We start from the raw sequence: 20,630 nt of genomic DNA, 5'->3' as shown, positions 1-20,630 counted from the left end.
CCAGTCGTTGTTGGTGGCAACCACCGGCTCAAATTAAGCACTGGGAATGTGGCAGCTAGTTCCAAGAAAGCACTTGTCTTGGATCCACAAAACACATACATGTAATCCCTTAAACTAACTATGGTCACAAAACTGTGTTCATTTGCTCACGCTGCAGCATCAGTGTCTTAAGTCATTGAGAACTTCACCCGCAGCTGTGAATTTAGTCCAGGCATGAAATTCAATCAGATGTTCTTGCTGGCTACATATCCTTCATTGTAATCTCTTAACATTGTGCCTCCACTTTCTGAAATAAAACATTCTTGGTGGTCACACAACAGAAACTTCAGGCCAAAGTTATCTACACAGCTCTTATGTAAGATCCTGTCCATGTCACAAAAGGCACACACTTGGAAGTTACAAATCATATTAGGTTCATAACAAAGAGTCAATTTGATGTAAGGCATGCTGGGGCAAGGCTGGTCCATATTCTCACTGCAGACGGGGTGGCAATCTTCGTATATTTAGTAAGACCAATCAAAATATCTGGCTAATATACTGTTCACATTTAGCAAAACTTTCTTAACATGGCTGCTACTGATGCATTTCTTCAAACCCCAGGCTCTCTTCCAGTAAATCCAATTTAGTAGAGAGGTAGAGGTGAGAACCTGTGTCATAATCAAGGAAAACGACTAAAAGGCCAGAGTTTATTTTCTGTAGGCTTAGCTTACTCACATAAACTCAGGAGTTAGCCCTAAATTGGGAGTACATCAGGTTTACAGAATATGATTTGGGACGTATTCACACCTGGATAGAGGCACCACCTTTGCCTGTGCCTAAGTGCTACCCTTCTCCCGCCAACAATGTGGACACGCCGGTGGCCGGACGGTAGTGTTGGAACAGTGCATGGCGGTGACATTAAGCGTAGCAATGCGAGCACTGCATGCTGACATCTCGTACACTCCTGGCAGCACCTAAAAGAATACCAGATAGAATGCGTACCTGGCCCAGACCCTCTAGATCTGAGTAATACCCTGGATGCCCCCACCACACTGCTGTCCTTGAGGGGGGAGTCCAGGTGTTTACCTTGCTGGTATTGTGCACTCGTGCTATACCAGTGACAGAATCCCTAACTACCTAATTTGTCACAGTGGATTACCATGGTGGCTTGAGGTGTGGGGGTGGTGGGACTTATCTCCCCTCTCCTGGGGCTCAAGGACTACCTATGGATTCTCACACAGCTTTCCCTGAATATGTGATCGGCCAAAGAGTAACTCTCGGGGATTCCCCAAGCACTAGGAAGTGGGAAACGGAGGCTTATGGTCAGGTCAGAGGTGGCGAGCACCACTGCAAGGTCATCCGTCTTCCCCTACACGCTCTATGACCTTCCGCCAGCAAGATCAGGCACCCAATTCAAATATGGCAGATGTTTGGCTGCCCATTGGAAGGAGCAGATGTGGGGATACCACCAGATGATTGAGGGGACCTTGGCCTCACCATGCCTTGTAATCTGAAAGGGGGACAGGAAGCTGAACCTTGGCAGAGAGCGGCTCCTGATCCAACTATTACCAGACTCCACTGCTAATTTAACACCCGGCCCTCAAGACCTAGTGTTTGAATAAGCCTCCGGGGCCTGCAAGCGCCTGCATACCCTATTGGGGTATTTGCCCTGCTTTATAAATCCTTATTGATTGATTGAGTGACCACTGATGTTCTTAGATGACTTAAAAATGTATTTGCCTTTCTGAAGTCCCAAGAGACTATTTAGGGTGTGAGCGAGAGACCTGTAACTCTATTTGCTTATTAATTATTCTTTTGTATTTTAGTGTATACATTGGTCATGTTTTGACGACATGCTGTTTCTCACGTCTTCGCCAGACTTTGTTGTGATGAGTCCACTGAAGGTGCTATGGGTGGTAATCAACACCTTAAAATAACAAGAAAACAAACAGGTAGAAAACCAAATGACAGGTGAAGATCGTTCCAATCTAACAAACTCATTTCTGTGTCTTCTCCAACAGTTGCCATCTCTCTCTCTTGTACTTCCAAAATGGCCGGCTTTTAGGTGCAGGCGCCTGTGATGGTGCATTAGACTCACTAGGGTGACCAGGCTGGGACACTTCCTGTTTTACAATAGTTGTCCTGGCAGATTTCGGTAAAATTGTAGTCCCTCTATTTTTGCGACCCTACATGAGGTGAGCTTTCATTAGGGCTTCATAGTCGATGCACATTTTGCAAAAAGGAGGCGAGGCCACTTAACACGCCTGACAATAGCTGGAGCTCTCTTTCAAACAACAAACCATTCATGAGGCGGAAACGCTCTGCTTCCATTGTGAGCAGTACACCCGATAGCCGAGTTCAAATATTCTCATAATGGAAGTATTGTCCTCGCTTTCTGCAGAACTGAAAAATAATCTTGTACAAATCTGGATAAAAAAGTGCGATCCAGTCTCTGGAACAGTTTAGAAGTCATTACCGAGTTGCCAGCATTCGCTATAGGCTGAAACACGAGTGTTATTTTGCCACAAGCCATACTCAACCTAGGGCGTGACAAGTGCCTCATACATACAGTGTCAGCCAGTATCTAAAACATGTAAGTGACATGGAGAAAGGGCAAATGCAGAGTGGCGTGCCCTATGAGAGAACTACGAGGACAAACACTTGAGCAGCAGAGGGCTGGTGAGTGGTCAACGTGTTTACCAATATAACGTGTTGTATCTCTGTTGTCACGATCGCACCTTGATTCATCGGAATTCTATCTTTGCCCTTCAGATCGCATTGCCCCTAAGGGCAAGTTTCATCAGGCTTGTGGGACCGTGTTTAGCCGCAGGCTTTGGACATACCAAATCTGGTGCGGATTGGTCACATGGATCACACCTTCTAAGGGCACCCCAAAACTTGTCATATTGCCAATTAATATGGGGTTTTCCTTTGGAAAGTTGCTCCTGTCTGTGTGTGTGACTTCAGTTCCACGAAATTAAAAATCTCAACATTGTTATGGCATGTGGCTGTCGTCATTCAGAGCCTTTTCTCGGTTTTGTGAATTTTAATTCAGTGGTTTTGGAGACATAAGAAAAAATGTGACTGACAAGTAGGAATGCTCCAGTTATGTACGTATTTGTAAATATTCTTGGCTTTGCTGGGACCAGGAAGAGGTTAAAAATACATTCCAGCCATACTAGGTATGGTGCCTAAAATCTAAACCCTCCATTACCCTGGTGCACTAAAACCTATTCAACTTACTCAAGAGTGGGGATTTTTATTCTTCCTCATGCCCTTTCACTCCCCCGTCTCTGCCGAAGGGAGGAGGTTTACTTTTCACCGGGGTAGCTAGCTAGCTGCCCCTGATTTATCTGGCCCTCCAAGGGTTGCCTAAGGGCAGAGAAGGAAATGTACCAGAATATCCTAACCAAAATATTGTTAGCTATATCACATTGAAGACCTGGCCTGTTAATGTGTGGTGAAAACAGAAGTAAGACAAACATTGTATCACTACACACATCCTCAATATCTTTTACAAAAACATTGCCCCATTGGGACAGTATTTTTCAAACAATGTTTAGTTGCAGTATTTCTGTCTGACAATATATTTTCTAACAATATTCTGACATACCATTCAGAAAAAGAGTCCACATTTCAACCCGACACCCGCCCCTGCAGCATCAAAGTGCAAGGGGATGGTGTGGTACCCTGGGCGTTGCCCAAGAGTGGTGGCCTAACCTTGAAGGTCATACTCCTGTATTCTCCAAGGGCGAGGCTAGTTGTATTTTGGCTGCTTCTTCCCACTCACTTTGCCCAAGGGTGAGGGTGGCTAAACTCAAGGCACCATTAGTGGCTTATCACAGCTGCCTTGTGCATGTTTGTGACCAGGGCAACATCACAGCTGTGAGCTTTCACAGCCCTCCTGCATATCAGCAGAAAAGGCCATGAAGGAGGGCTGGTACACGTTGTGCCCTGTTGTGAACCTGGGTGGTGACACTTCACTACACCAACCCTTTCTCCTGCATAAGGACCCCGCTCCTGGGTCATAGCTGAAAACATAGGGTTTGTGTACACTCAATATTTCTCATCTAAAAATCACCCAAATACGATGCCCAAAGATAAAGTAATATAATCTGTTCAAAATTGGCTCAAATCACCTAGAATGGATCTAAATATGACACTTAAGTAGGTTAGGTTTACAAATCGATCCAGAAGTAACAATTTGTAACTAATCAACTGGAATTTCTAACAGGAAATCAATTTGAGACACATTTTTAAGATGGTGAAGATGTACTCATACCCGGACTTTGCTGATTGGATGCCGGAAGCACTTGTTCGCTCCCGTCTCGCTCAAGGTAATGGCGTAGAATTGTCCTTTGTTTAAATAGGTCATAGGCCCCTCCCCTTGTTTGTGTCGCAGAGACTTGGTAGCTTCCAGCGTGTACTGAAACGTGCTGCTGTCAAAATAAAAAGAACAAACCAGTACTCCAACTTTACACTTTTGAGTTCTGAAAACATCACAGGTGAATCGATCGCACTGAACTTGGGCAAAGGAACATGTCATATCTACACCAATATGAAATTAGAGAAGTGTTGTATGCAGCACCCAAGCACCTCCCAAGGGGATTTAAAGGCACCTCTCCACCTACAATATCATTTTCCAGGTGGAAAGCAAATGTCTGCAAAACGTGTACATTATTTGCTCTGCAGACAATTCAGTACAAAATATACAGGAGGACTGCGCGTGAACATCTACAATGTGCATGAAGTTAAGTACGCACTCCTAGGTATGTATGTGATTCCACTGCAGAGTGGAAATCTGTGAGACTTGCAGGGGGAAAAGTGTGATTCTCCAAGAACTACGCCAAACAATAGACTTTTAATTGTAATCATGGACCGTATTTACAAACTACAAGTCATGTGTAGGAACACAGCTATTTCTGTTCGCAAGGTCATATAACTTTGGAGTATTAAAATCATCAGCAAAGTACCATACTCATATATACATTTTGCTGAGGGTCACTCAACTTCTGAAAAAGTGTCTTCCTTAAACATTTGTAATTTACCTGAATAACTCTCCACCCTTTCTTATGTGTTATTCATCCATTTGTTTATTAGGTCATGGAAGAATATACTTTTCAGCTTACATACCATCTCTTGCTTTGTTAGATACTATCAGTCATAGACTGTCAGTCCAATGGTCGCGCCATGATGTTGTGCGCAAGCGCACACAGATGCTGAAAGCTGCTGCTACTCATTGAACTAGCGCATTAATGCTTGCACTACCGATAGAGCGGTTTCTTGGAAAAACCTATGCTATTTGGGCACAACATTATAATGGCTCATTTCTATTACAGTCACAGTACTTTATTGCCGTGATGCAGTGGGTATAACTTCCTAATGTGCATCAAACTGTTAGAGCGCGATTTTGCTCTTTTATTTGTAGGGGCGCATTATAATTATGGGTAATTTGCATATAATCCTTTGTTGTGTTAACATTTGGTCATTAGATTGTGTACTGTAATAACGTGCAAGGTGAAGTGTTAGGTGTATTTCAATGTGAACGTGAAGAAATCAACGTTGCAACTATGCATAGTTAGACGAAAACCTTATCGTGCAGAATTGTACGTATAGCTAATGAAAACATTTGCAATGAATGTGCTTATTTATTTGTTGATTTGAATGTGCTCAGTAATAATGTTCATTTATGCATGTGCTTTTCTAAACTCATGTACCATTTTTTTTTTTGGACCGAACTCTGTAGGCCGGAATTGCATTTTTCCCCTGGAAGCTCTTGCAGTAAACTCTGTAGTGAATTTCATGTGTGTGTGGAAATTGTTTTTTCTCAAGCTTCTGTAGCAGGTGGAGAAATTCGTCTTTGGTAGTTAGAATAATGTCTTTGTTTTAGGAGTTAGGCTTAGGGAGGAGAAGATACATTGAACCGGGATGCTGATAATAAGGGTCAGTGTTCTTTCTCCTCTTCAAACTCGGCTGCCTGACCCATCAAGCCCTTTCCTCTCAAGGACCCTCTTTCATTTCCTCTCTTCTACACCGATATGTTACTCAACGTGCTCTTCGCTCCTCCGATTCCAATCTTCTTACTCCCTGTTCCTTCAGACGTAAGAAACATGGAGGCCTGAGATAATCCACCCAGGCTCCCCTTATCTGGAATTCTTTTCCCCCTGCCCTCCGCCTTATCCCCTCTTACACCCTTTTCAGAAAGTCACTTAAAACCTGGCTCTTCTCGTTGGCTCACAACTAGTTTCACTCTGCTTTGCTCCGCTCAGCCCTACCACTTCAGCGCCAAGAAATCGTAGGTGACCGTGCGCTCTACAAATTCCATTTATCATATCATATCATATCAGAGGGCCTGGGAATCAAGGCAATCAAGTGAAGGCCAGGGAGGATCACTGCTGCATGGAAAGTTACCTACAAGGATGTGGTTTGATTGGATGGGGTGATGCCGAAGTGTACTCAGGGACACTACCTGAAACTTTTGTATTGAAGTTAGAGACAAAGTCCGGGGACTTCTACCTTGCCTTGATAGAGAGGGAGGATCTTAGAACGAACTCTGTAGTTTTATGCTACTTGACCAATTCAATGTGAATGGACTTCTTAGGAAGCCTTCATGTGCCGAAACCTTTGCAGAACTTGCCTGGGAAAAGCTAAGAAGGGATGTAATGATAGTAGTAGTATAGGGATAGACAAAGGCTTTTCACTTCTGAACCTCCAATGAAAAGTAATTTGGACGTGGGACCCGTCATCCTCTGTACCCTGATTTTGGGACTGATTATCCTGTGCAATTTCACCCATATGTTTGGCTTTGTATTAGTTCCAATGTATTTCTACACCGTCGTCTTGAGGTGTTTGCATGTTCAACTGGTTTTGGCTTGGTAATAAAAATACTAAACTTTGGATCAGGATTCCGTGATTCTTTGGAGTCATAGTTCATTGAAATGGCAATGTGCAATTGGCTAACAACACACAAACCCATACACACACACAACACACACACACACACACCCTTGTGCTATTGTTCATGGTGCAAGGCAGCCTAAAGTGCTACATCCCTGGGGGAGCGGGGAGTGGTGGGGGTATACAGTGGCATTTTAGTAATATGGCTCAGTTCTGGTCCTTCCCTTCCACACACCGCAATGCTGCAAATCTGGTTGCTAGGCTGAAATGGGTGACAAATTTGCACCAAATAATTCAAGCACTCCTGGGAAGATGTGAGAGCTGCAAGTATTTACAAATGAATAGTTATCCAAGCGTTTATAAATGCAATTGTACATGGTGTATTTGCACATATTTTTGGCTTTTATTTATTTTTCCCCCTCTGCTTTGCGAACCTTGTATAACATTCCCTCCCTTCTCTGGTTGACACTTAAACATTGATACTGATTTTATTGATAGCACTATGATTACTACTGATTTTATTGCTAGCCCTATTATCCTCTCTATAAATCCGTAAAGTGCTTTGATCACCGCATGGGTCAAGTTTGAACTATAAAAACTATCTAAAAAAAAAACTTGTGATTGCAGGGAGATGCAGTGAAAATTCTTTATTGTATAGCTAATTAAAACCATTACAATGTTCCAAAACATAAAATACATGCAGGGAGATGCATTTTTTACATGCTAAACATTTTTTACTCGAACATTAGATTTTCACTTGTAAATCATTCCAGGTGTGCCCCTAGCATGAGCTTGGGTGGGCAGATGGCTTTGTAATCCAGGACAGTGTAAAATGGTCACATGAATCCCATCTGATGGCACCTCTTTACAACATTGCATCAGATGTCTCTCGGCCATGTTCTAAACTTGACAACACTTTTTACCTGTGTGTCCCCTCATCTGGTAAGAGAGCTCTCATTGCTTACCTTCCAGTGTCCTCATACATGAACTCTTCAGCTCCGACCGATGCGCTGCCGTACTTCTGAGGTTTTAGAAAGAAAACAAATCATCAGGAAACAATATTTGACATTAATGTACACCCAAAACAGTTAGCAAATTCAGAAATAGTAATTTCAGAAATAACTAATCACAGGTATTATTAAATAAAAAGAATATATTTGTATTTGAAGACTTTATATGTCTTCTACTTTCATTCCCTTCTTAACACGACTTAATACAAATAAACCTTCAAGGTCTGACATTTGAATTGAGTTCAATCAGATGGGAGGTGGAGGGCAGAACACTATAGGAAAGCAAATGCAGTGGGGTGAGCTCTTATAGTAAGCTATAGGCACAAGGGTCCAAATCAGACAGGACTGACTCAGAATGTTATCCTTCTGGACTGGATCATAATGGCACTGGGTAATAAACACAAAATATATTTCAGTTTTAAGTGTGTGTCATTGTTACAATAGACTCTCTGTATTAAAAAAAGATTAAAGTCGTCCCAAAAGTATAACAATGTACGAAATATGGAAAAATATTACTATACCCTTGAACTTAAATACTACCTTTTGTATGAGTACTTCCTATGATTTGTTTAGGCATTGTAGCATATTCCTGTTCAGACAGAGACTCCTTCATTTCCATATCTGTTAATCGGGGGTTGTTTTTTGTTTGTATGAATGGCAAGATCTCCTAACCCTACTTCTACTCAACAGTATCTGCTTCACAGCACCAGATTGGTTCTTAACACCCATGCAACAAGGGAGGATGGGACCTCAAACAAAACCTCCGGATTACACCTCTAAATGCTGGGGCTCTCGCAATCTGAGTCCAATTGTGCACTTGAAAGACAAAAATGAGGTCTAGATGCAAATTTTATGAACTTGAAAATCTGTTCAATATTGAATTACTGATAAAAGCATAGATTGTGTGCCCATATCAAATTCAAATATTTTAATCTGTAGAGTTATAAAAGGTCAAATATGTAATCTTAATCAATGCCCACCCATTTAGTGCCACAATTAGAAGTATTATTTAATCACAAATATGAATTGAAAGTCTTCTGTGGTTTAAGTCAATATATTAATGAGAAAATAATGATAGGTTTGTTTTTTCTACAGATGATTAGGGTTAAAGAATTTCCAATTTATAATATTTTGGTAGCCCTGAATAAGCATCAAAATAATGATAAAACTCCCAAAACAGGTATTGGCTTGTCTTCTTTTTCCAGATCCTTTACTTGATGGTTTAAAATATTTTAATCTGATATTGTGATGAAATCTTTCCTTTTAAAATAAGGAATTTTATGATGAGAAGAGTTTTGATGTTCATAAAATAAATTCTAGACCTCATTTTTCCCTTTACTATGTAATATTTGATTTAATTGCTTGAGGTAGTATTGTTCCAGTTATTCCTGTCTGTAGCATGCAGTCTGTGTTTTTAGATATGCTGCTCCACATTCCATTATGACAGACTAACTCTGTGCCACGGAAGATCCTATCAACAACATGCAAGCATCTGGAGAAAGCGCTACAATGTCCAGGACCTCAGGAGTTATGAAGGGCTGGACAGACAGTATCATAAAATATGTACCGTGTCTTCCAATGTGAGTGAGGGCCACATTGCCAAACATGCATGGACATTGAGCGCACCAATAGGAAGGGCCCCTGAGTGCAAAGCAATCTGCTGGATGTGAAGGCTGCAGTAATAGTGTGCTGTTAGCTCCTTGCTTATCGCTTGTCACCTTCACATGGCTGCTACAGTGTCTGACCAGGGCTTCCACATGGTAATAGGTCTCCACTTTGCCCACTTTGGCTAGCTGACCTATTCTTTCTCGTGCTGCTGTGCCTGAAGCCTTCTTTGGTGGACTGACCAATGTCTTTGTCTGTTCGTGGTCCGCTCTTCCATGGCACCCACCACTGTGAGCCTCTGGCATGTGCTTGTCCAAACCTTCAAGAACTATAGGAGATGGTGCCATATTTGAAGCCAAGATAGAATGACCGCCATCTACGTAAATCCAAACATATACAGACATTCAGCTGAACCTGCTGTCACCCCTCTAAGTAGAGGCTAATCCCACTTCCCTTATTAATTGAGGTCTGACATTTATAACTCTCTAATCTGGCGAGGATCACCTAGCAGGAGTAAAGTAAAGGATATGAAATTCCACATGCTAGTGCTGGGGGACTTGAAAGGGGCAAATGATTTGACCAGCACTGATATCATACAATTGGAGATGTCTCTATTCGGCAATAAAATGTTAATTTTTTTAAACAAGGTATTCCTATTGTAAAGGGGTGAGTTTTGACCGATTTCTTTTTGATAGCAGCAGATTAGACTGCATGTGTTGAAGGGGTTTCTGAGACAGCAACCTCCCAAAAGCACAGCAGTAAAAAAAGTGACATAATCCGCTAACAAAGGAAGAAATGTCCCAGGATACCTGGCATCCATGATGGACCATTTGACATATTTTTACGTCAATTTAGAATGAGATTCTAATGGCTAAAAAAAAACAAGCATTGACAATGTCAACAGGTCTGGCTCTAATGTGCTGTACTCTGCACTCTCAGAGGAACACCTCCCACTAGCATTCATTTGGGCAGATAGCTTTACCTCTGGTGTGCTAGGAAAAGGAACTATAACCAAGAAATACTCTCTCCCTTCTCTTGTGTGATGATGGGAACAAACAAGAGTGTATTAAAAGAGGACTGAAGCATGTGAGACGGCTCCTAAGATTGGAGCTGAGAGCTGAGATACTCAGGAAAGTGCTTTGCACAGCATGCAAAGTATCTTAAGCAGATTCTGTTTATTAAGTGGTAACCTGTAGAGGAAGTACAACTTAGATTTAATTGAAGCTCTCTGAGATAATTTAAGTCACAGACGTGGTTGCTTCTTTTTGCTCAACTGAAGGTGACAGATAATATATTTAGGAAGTCAGGAAAGACTGCATTCATATAATCCAAATGGGATGAGGTAGCTGTGTGGCCCATTACCCTTCTCCTGTCTACCTGGAGGCAAGGAAGAATTTTCCTTAAGCTATTCAAAAGGGAGAAACATGCGATCTTGTCCCATGCAGACAGAAGGTAAACTCAGCACTTATAGTAATACAGACGTTTGTGTCGAAGTAGCAGGGCTGGGCCAAAATCAAGTGACTATGAAATGGAGAGCCAGGTCTAAGAAGGATTACCTAAAACCAGCACCCTTTTTTTTTTGCATTCAACTTCAAATGGTTATTGATAATACAGCATGTGACTGAAGCAAAAGATATCAGAAATTTAATGGGACATTCAGAGTTACTGCCAATTTTTGCAACAGGAATTGAGGACCCACAGCGCAGTTAAAAAAGTAAAGTAAAAGGAATGAATTAAAGCAATTAAAGGGGTTAAATAAGCATTAAAGAACTCCACAAAAGGCACAATAATTCTAAAGAAATCAATTTCCAGAGTTTCTACCTTTGAAAGACAATGTCCTTCAAGTCACATACAATTAAATACTAAACATAAAATTGCAAATGTACACAATGAAAATCAGACCAGTATAGCACCACCTGAACTAGAGATTTGTGTCACAATGTCTGTTGGTGTTAAACATTATATAGCCCCTCCCTGTGCTGGTCATCAAGAAGATCACAACAATACATTCTTCCTATTGTAGCTGATACAGGGTTCTCAGTGTACAGCGTTTTCATCTAACATTTGTTGTAGAATTTGCAATAAAAACCTATTTCCTTGCATTTGTCAAAGAGTTCACAATGGCTCTCAGACTCGCAGTCCAGGGCTGACTCAGGTGGGTGTTGTGGGCTAGAAACTCCAAACTAAGACACACACAATACATCAATGTTCAACCAAAGTATTGCTTTATAAAGGAAAAGTACTTTAATGCACACTCACCTCAATAGTACACTCAAAATGCCAAATATTTCCAAGATGTCAGGTGGAATTTAAAATTTGAACCCCTCCTTCAGAGGCCTCGCAGATTAACCAAGATGCAAATTATGTACCCAGAAGAAATATCACAGGGGCAACTAACCCTGACCATGTAGTCTGCTCTTGTAAGGTACCATCTGATAATGGGCGCACAAGCAGACTCTAATCCTAAAAACAACTGACGCTGCAATAAAAGCCTTCTCGAAAATATGATGTTTCACAATCAAAAGTTTATGACTATAGGCTTTGTCAAGATATTCATAATGTACAAGGAGAAGTCTACTGCCTTTGACACCACATTTAAAATTCAATAAACCAAGCCTCTTGGCTTTACTGTGAAGATAAACATGACCGTGTGGTCTCTGCCTTGAGACCCATCAAACGGTTTCGGCACATCCAAAGTATACATTGGCATGAACATTAGCTCTCTTTCATGATGTAAAGCATTTATTGAGGCCAGACCTAAATAGAGATCTATGTATTAAACCCTTTCCTATTGCATTTGTCATAGAGTTGACAATGTAAAACCCATTTCTATTGTATTTGTCAATTAGATCAAAATGTAAAGCCTCACCCTATGGCGTTTGTCATGGAGTTCACAATGTAAGTACCCTTCATATTGCATTTGTCAGAGTTGACTACCTAAAACCCTTTATGTTGCATTTTCAAAGTTAACATGTAAAACCGATTATTGCTGCATTTTTCAGAGCATAAGGTGAATTCTCTTCATTTGGAGGTTGGCAAGGAGTTCAGTGTAAACCCTGTCATGTGTATTTGTCAAAGAGCTTCCTATGTGAAACTCCTTGCTACTGTATTGCCCATGGGGTAAGACCATTCAGGACTCCTTCCTATTGTATTTGACATGGGGGTTGTGTTAAAAATGTTCCTACCAGTTATGAGCAATGGAACTGCTTCTTAGGAGGGATAGCACAACTAATTTAACCAAATGCTTATAGGGAAGAGTAACATGTGGGAGGAGCCTCTTAATTCTGGTTCTTATGGCTATTTTTCTGGAGATCACATAACTCCTTTGAGAGAGCTATGCTTTTAAGCAAGGCCTAAAAGCTGATGCAATAAAAAAAGAGAGTTTGTTAGAAATAACCAACATCCTAAACTACTTATGAGTAATCTGTGGGCATCCATGTTAGAAGATCCTCGTCTACAGGATTTAACGAAGTGTAAAAGCAATCCACCCATAAAGGACTAGTGGATTTAGCATATGCTTTAACAAAAAATAATTCAGATGTACTGCCTTTGTCATAACCTTATATAATAAACACATTGGATAGGAAGTGGCCAACTGCCAGAGCTCCCGACTTTGGAAGTGGGGAAACAGGTTCGAGTCTCGGACACAGTGATAACAGAGGTCAAGCAAGGAGAGATGATTACAACAAAGAAATGAAGAGAAAAGAGAGAGAGAGAGGGCTGGAAGGAAGAGTGAAATGAAGGGCCTATGAAAAAAACGAAGAGACTGTGCCGAGAAGGAAGGGTAAAAAGGATGAAAGGATGGATGCAAGGTTGAATGGACTGATGGATGTAAGGATAAAACAGCATTCGCATGAGTGAGAGAAAGAAAGTGGCTGGAATTATAAAAGTCTGGATGAATGGGTGAATGGATGAGTGGTCGCCTGGATGGAGGTGTGGAAGGATGGATTGATAAAAGGAGGGTGAATTGGTGGACGGATGAAGAGGAATGGATGGGTAAAAGGATGTATGAATGTTTAGAAGTGTGAGAGGAAGGATGGATGGAAAACTAATGAAAGGGTGGATGGATGAAAGAATGAAAAGATGGATGTTTACATGAAAGGCTTAAAGATGAACCGAAGGGGCTAATAAGGAACCTCATCTAGAGTCGGTAGGCCATAATCGCTGCGCTCACCCAATGACATTCGAGGTTGGATCAAAGTGGGGCATTTTAATTTGCTGGCTGGTCCCTTGGCACTCGATACCTGCGGGCTACGTTCGAGTTGTATTAAAAGATAGGCAGCTGCAGTAGTTATCTTTTCTTGTTTCCTTCTCCGGCCTTCAGCGCCGTAATCCCGCCTAAGCGTGGAGCCCTCTGCTGTGGATAAAAGAGCCCTCGGTACACCCCGGGCTGCCTTTAAACTCATCGGTAATTGCTTGGCCTTTGACCCCTCCATCCTCTTCCTCGTAGCAGCTGAGGCCTGAACCGAAGATGGCGCGCCGCCACCTTCGACTGTTTATGCGGTCTAATATGTGTACTCACTCACCGAAGGATTTTATTTCACTCAGCTGGATATTTCTCTCCGAAGAAGAGGGCGACCTTTGTCTCGGAAACGTCTGTCAGTTCATGGACCTTAATACTGGAGCACTCAAATCTTTAAAAATACCTACAACTGGGATTTCTTTTTCAATACAGTGCCACATGTCACTCAAATTAATGAGCACAGGAAGCCTCATCAAACTAGAGAGAAGCTGTGGCAGCTAACCGGAGCTGCAAAATGTAATCCATTCTTGTAAGAAATGGCCCCTGAGAAAAGGGGCTTCCGAAGTGAGGTTAAAGTTCAGACTAGAGATGAACTATTGGAGAGTTAAGTCATTCTGCTTTTGAGAATTAGTGGTACAAGCTTGGGACTAGGCAGAATCCCACTAACTTGAGTAGATACAACCGCTAGTAGGACTGGTGGCAGCAGCCCTGACATTGCACCAACGCAGAGGCCGCAGCGGCGGTATCTCTGTGCTGAGATTTGGAGGGCAAATGCAAGGAAATAATAATCTTTGCCACCCCAGCTCATACCACCTTCACCCTACTGAGGGTCGATCCAGACCTAGGAAACACAGGCAGCCATCTATGGTGCCTACTGCAGTGTGGGCGCGACTCATAAGACTTTGAAAGGTGACAAGGCTGCCAAAAAGATACTGGGGCAGAAAAGGTGTTAAACCAGTGTACCAAAAAATGTTTGAGATGAGCCTGGTGACCTTGCAAAGACCCTTACCCACTACGATTTTCAGTAGCAGGTAATGTAATTCATAGAAAAGGAACCGTCTACGTGCCGCAGTCGTTCCAACCGACGTACATGGGTCAGTGATCAAATTATGTACCAGATCGGGGTGCCATTCAATGAAAATCGTATTCACTGCGAAAGTACCCCACATGGTTCGGGGTCCATCGGACCTCCCGCGGAGTTCTGTTCACGGCGCACGCTCTGGCGCTTGCCGAGTAAGTTCATCCCGCTCTCATTTAGGACATGGGTTATGTGACTTCATTGAGATCAACAGGCATTAGTCTCAGACATACAATCTTATGTCCTGATGATGATCCCGGTACCTTGTTCTATGGGATTGAAACGTCGTCGACTTTGTACACCTTGACACAATTATTATTGTTTCTTTCATTGGAATATTTTACGGTGTTGCTTTACGCATTTACTTTGCAGATTATGTACTTCGAACCCAAGCATCTGTAAATGCCTGAGAATTTCTCTCCCTTCATGTTGTATGTGTTCCCACTTCAATATTTACTGTTTGTTTTATTTTATTTAAATATATATTAACCCTTTCGCTGCGGCGGCAATTCCGCGCAGCGCTAAGGGGCGGAGGGGGCCCCGCGGCGCTCCGATGCTGGTGACGGAACCGCTTGGCCACGCCCCTCGGGTGAGCTGTGCTTGTGACGGAACGGTTCCGTCACGGCCTGCTCGCTCAATAGAGCGCGCTGTGCAGGCGCGAAATCAGTGCCGCGCAGGCACGGCGAGCGGGCAGTGACGGAACCGTTCCGTCACCAGCACAGCCCACCCGAGGGGCGTGATGGAGCGGTTCCGTCACCAGCATGGGAGGGGTTAAAGATTCTTTGCCCGCATGGGCAAACCTATAAAGATCTCATTGGATTTCTATATTAACTTCGAGTTTCATCTGTTTTGTGAGGGACCATTGTCAATATTAAAAAATACTGAGTGAAAGATAGCAAAACTGTGACAAAGCTAGAAGGGGGATAAAAAGAATCTGATAGAGTCAGATAAAGAGATAAGGTATATAGAGTGGTCGAAGAAAGTGGGATGGAGTAGAATCAAAAAAAGGCAGCCATAGCATTCAGCAACCCTGGCATTCAGCTGCAGCAGGTTTGTAAATAAAACTTTGGGCTGCAGCTTATGTTTCTACAAACTAAGCATCGTGAGTCGTTCCAGTTACCCCCCACCTTTTGAGGCAAACCCATACATACAGCAGCAATGATGATGTCATCAGTGCTGATCTATTTAGCAGCAACTTTGAAATGAGGGCCTGTGTTTCTGCGCCGTGAGCACGATGTATAAAGGCATTTTAGGACCGCTAATAGTGCGATTCGAAAAAGTACAGGGTTTGTAACCACTAATTATTTTTTTTCTGTTTTACTAAAACCATTTAGCAAGTTTGAAAAGCCTTTGAAAAATGTAGTTTCCGATCCATTCCAAAAGCAATTAGGAGGGATTGTGAAAGGGGCATACCTTCCTAATTGAGAGGTACAACGGTCGATCAGTTAGTAACTGATTTGCAAAGGGGATGGTGTTCCCTGGAGACCTATTAGTACATTTGCTAGAGGAGGGCAACCCAATATTCCCCAAGGAACTGGTACATTGGTCTTCTGAGGTGGCCTATTAGTGCATAGGTCTTCAGATGTGAACTATTAGTACATAGGTCTTCAGATGTGACCCATTAGTACATAGGTCTTCAGATGTGACCCATTAGTACATAGGTCTTCAGATGTGACCTATTAGTACATAGGTCTTCAGATGTGACCCATTAGTACATAGGTCTTCAGATGTGACCTATTAGTACATAGGTCTTCAGATGTGACCCATTAGTACATAGGTCTTCAGATGTGACCTTTCAGTACATAGGTCTTCAGATGTGACCTATCAGTACATAGGTCTTCAGATGTGACCTATCAGTACATAGGTCTTCAGATGTGACCTATTAGTACATTGGTCTTCTGAGGTGGCCTATTAGTGCATAGGTCTTCAGATGTGACCTATTAATACATAGGTCTTCTGATGTGACCTATTAATGCATAGGACTTCTAATGTGACCTATTAGTACAGAGGTGGCACCTCAAAATCAGAGACAAGACGCAAAAAGTCGATGCACAATTTTCAAACACTTTTTGCGACCTTTCTCTTAGTAGATTGGCCCTTTGTAAATAGCACATTAGACTTCATTCTATTGAAACGCTTGTCATTTCGAGTTTTTAATATAAGCTTGCTTGAAGTTTTTGTGCTGATTGCCATGCCGAATGAATACTTTTTTCTCAAAGAATCATTCTGAAATATCTTTTGGCATTATCTCTTGGTAATTCTGAAAAAAATATCTTCAGGTATCATTCAGTGAAGTGCTATGAAGCTGTTCACTTAAGGATAGGGAAGCAGTTTTAAAAGAGCAGGTGTAATGTTTAGATTAAGACCCTAGTGAGAAAAGATCACATTGTAAAGATGCCCCTGAAACATGCTCTGCAGCTCGTTCTTCCTTCTCCCGTGTTATCCTCTTTCTGGGGATGTCACTCCCTGTTTACGTTTCTATCATGTATTATTGTCATTATTAAGCTTTGGTGAACGCGTAAGGCCTGACTTTCGAAATTAAATTTGTGCTTTGAAATTCCACCACCTTGATTCACGGAATCAGAAGCAGTTTCGAAGAGCAAAGTGCACTTATTCCTGTGAAAAATCCCCATGCAAGTAGGGTGGATTTCCTGCCTGTGTAAATGTAGAGTTGGGGGCGGGGGCCCTGCAAAATGCATTCAACACTCACAAAGTATAAATCTGTGTGTATTCACAACCAGTTTGGCGGAGTGACATAGGCACCAACTGGTTTAAATGCAAAAAGTAAAAGGAAACCACTTGCAATTGCATGCTGTGGCGACAGGCAGGTTGCAAAAATGCTTCATTCTAGAAAAGTGCAGGTTATATACCAGAAGAAAGCTAGGGTCCAGCTACACTGGGAAGTAGGACACACCAGTCTAGAAATTCTCCGAAATCCAGAGCCTCCAGGCCATGCACACTTGTGTTTTATGGAGAGTGAGGCCTGTCAAGATGTTGCTAAGCGACCAGGTAGCTATTCGGGCCAGTTGACACATTTAAAAGTTTCAACTGTGCTCTGTGCCTAGCAGCCTACAGAAGCTGCTACCCGAGAGAGAGATAGATGCCTTTTCCTCTAGTCCTGTGCAACCTCTGAGGCCTGGAGTCGCAAAGGAAGTGTCAGTTTCCGGCACTGAAAGCTCCATTTTAAGACAGCCACCACATTACTTGCAATTTCTTTTCTTTAAAAAAAAAATAATTAAGGCCACGTTTTGATTTATTGTTTTGTTTTCTGAAAACGAAAAATGAATGTCCTGCTGTGCCCAAGCCAGTGTCTTGGGTCATTCAGCTTCTCCTGAAAGTATCTCTCGCTGCATCATTTCCGTCTCCTGGGTCAGGGGGTGATCGCATTCGCAGGTGAAGCCAGAGTCATGAAGGCGAGCCGTCAGCAGCACGAGCTGGCCCAGCCACCCCTGCTCCTTGCACTGCTGTTTATCGCCTGCTCCTGCCAAGCCTGCTACAGCCACCACAACATTTCCATTTTCTATTCCTGGTCATAACAATTCCCATCCAGGCAGAGAACTATCAAACCTATAGATGACATTATCTGGAAACTCTTAAAGGTCCCTTTTAAGTGTTAACACAACTAAAAACTTTTCAGTGTGCCAACACGTAAAGATGTTTCAATACCTCGGATTATCTTTCACAAATCTTAGTTATTAGGTGCATAAGTTCAAAATGTCGAACTGAAGCAAACCCAGGCCAGCCAAGCTTGCCCCTGTTTGATTTACACTTTGCCCATTTCTGGCTCTGTAGCCAACAGCACTTGAAAGGGTGAATATACACACACACCATTAGGAGGGTCTCACACACCTCATCATGCTAACACATCATTTCTTCGCCTGTTGACTCCTATGATGCTTAGTCAAAGAACTCTGGTGCGTCCTAAAGGCTCATGTAGGCAGAGACATGTTTCTATCGATGGGTGTAATTACTTTTGTTTAAATGCAGTGGCGACCGCCAACTTCTGTGAGTGGTGGGGTAGGCAAATGAGTGGTGGGTGGGTGGTTTTATAAAATCTAAAAATGTTAAAATAAAATTAAAATTAACTTCCTGTGGTTGTTGCTGCGTCGTCCTTGCTCCGGTCTTCTTCTCTCGTAAATCTAGGACCCCAGCTAACTCTTTTAACCAACCCTGGTGCTGCTCTCAAAGCGTCAGAGCAGCACCAGGATTGGTGGAAGCGGCCTCTATCAGCGAGCACAAGAGCACTGGAGGACTTTGCTTTCTCTGACACCGCTGTCTTAACACAGCTGGGTTAGAGAGGTTTAAAGTGAGCATATGTGACTGGCCATCGCAAGACAGCCGGCCAAAGAGACATGCGCACTTTAAACAAATGCAAAGACAGCCCACCCTCCTCCCTCCTGCTGCTGCCATTCAGCAGGCCCCGCCCCGTCCTGACACTCCATTCGGGACGGGGTGATGAAAAATACAATGGGAATGCATTAATTTCATTAACATTTTATTTTTCTATCTCTAGGGGCATTTAAATGGGGAGACGCTCCTCCGCTATAATGGAGGAGCCACCCCTGGTAAAATGTAAGACATCTATCTGTACCACCTTCCGATATGGATATGATGTCACCTTATGTACTACAGGACGTTACATCTGCACTGAAAGAAAGGCCAGTGTTTGTAATCTTCTCCATTACACTCTCGCTCAGGAGGCTACAGCTGCCACATTGTTCTGTTATTCCTGAGCAGGAGTGAACATGATCGCCCGAGGCCCGCTCAACTATGGGTGTGTACGACACAATATAATTGAGCCTCTTATTATTTTTGGCGCTTAAACTAGGACAGTCAAGGATAACATTCCCTTGTTTGTGTCGAAATACTCTAGTGCTTTCAGTTACCCAAACTATAGCACATATTCCCACAGAAATTCAGAATTAAGGTCCCACCCTTGGACTCAAAGTTTATGTAGTGTTAGATCCACCATTTTGAACTAATACATAAATAAAATAAATACTATATGTGGTGACATGAACCTTAGATCCTTCAGACCAGACTTCTAATCTTCTCTTTCACTCTTCAATAAACAAGTGTGTGATTTGGTGCATATCACTTCCTCTCCCACTGTCTCAATCTATAAATCTGGCTAATGTACACATGCACACAGTAACTGCACAGTTACTACTCTCCCAACTACATGCTAGCTTTGGTATTGAATGTGCCGTGAACTCAGAGTGCACCATGCAGTACAGGATTGGACACAACATGATTGATATGCTGGCAGGTAGTTTTTGGTGAATTTCTGATGCTGGATTTGTTGCACCAATAAGGTGCCAGAGACAATGTACCGTAATTTTCGACCAGGCAAAATGAATTTCTGACAAGGGAATATGTAACTGTCGTATAAACCTCCTTATTCCTGCAGCTGCTTCTCTGAAATGAACTGGTGAATCTGTGTCCAGAACTGGAGAGGGACTTGGTGGTGCTCATCAAAAGTTCAAACCACAATCCCTGGTCTTTGGTCCACAAATAACCCACACCACTAGATCCATTCTTTGCTGGTTACTGGCCTCGCAATGTCTGGGCTCCACAGGTTATCATTTGGTAAAGGCAATTTCTTTGTTTTGGAATTCTATGTCCCAACACGAGGCTTCCTTTAGTTGGTCAATTTGGGTGTAATTAAAAACACTCAGGCGGGATCACATAAAGTGAGCAAGAGAAGTGCTAACCTACAGTTTGGTCTAAATCACACATTTAGATGTAGACCTGTGGTAGCAGTCACAAATTTTAGGAAAGGTAATGGCTGTATTTTTCACTAGAATTTTAAAAGAAT

General features: G+C 42.4%; 1 protein-coding gene across 2 annotated transcripts in view; it reads right to left on the bottom strand.

Annotated features, from left to right (window-relative positions):
- GRHL2 (grainyhead like transcription factor 2) overlaps window positions 1-20,630 on the bottom strand; it is a 452,715-nt gene that overhangs the window by 245,492 nt on the left and 186,593 nt on the right. The window contains exons 5-6 of one of the 2 annotated variants that reach the window (XM_086966065.1): window positions 7,842-7,897; window positions 4,262-4,418 (exon numbers count right to left, since the gene is read on the bottom strand). In XM_086966065.1, the coding sequence (XP_086822191.1) occupies window positions 4,262-4,418; window positions 7,842-7,897 (213 nt within the window). The remainder of the gene's footprint in view (window positions 1-4,261; window positions 4,419-7,841; window positions 7,898-20,630) is intronic. The other variant, XM_086966066.1, reaches the window with a different exon arrangement.

The sequence above is a fragment of the Lissotriton vulgaris genome, chromosome 4_1, assembly GCF_964263255.1.
Source record: "Lissotriton vulgaris chromosome 4_1, aLisVul1.2, whole genome shotgun sequence".
Classification (NCBI taxonomy): domain Eukaryota; kingdom Metazoa; phylum Chordata; class Amphibia; order Caudata; family Salamandridae; genus Lissotriton; species Lissotriton vulgaris.
The sequence above is the reverse complement of the archived record's forward strand: the minus strand, read 5'-3'. Positions and strand labels throughout refer to the sequence as shown.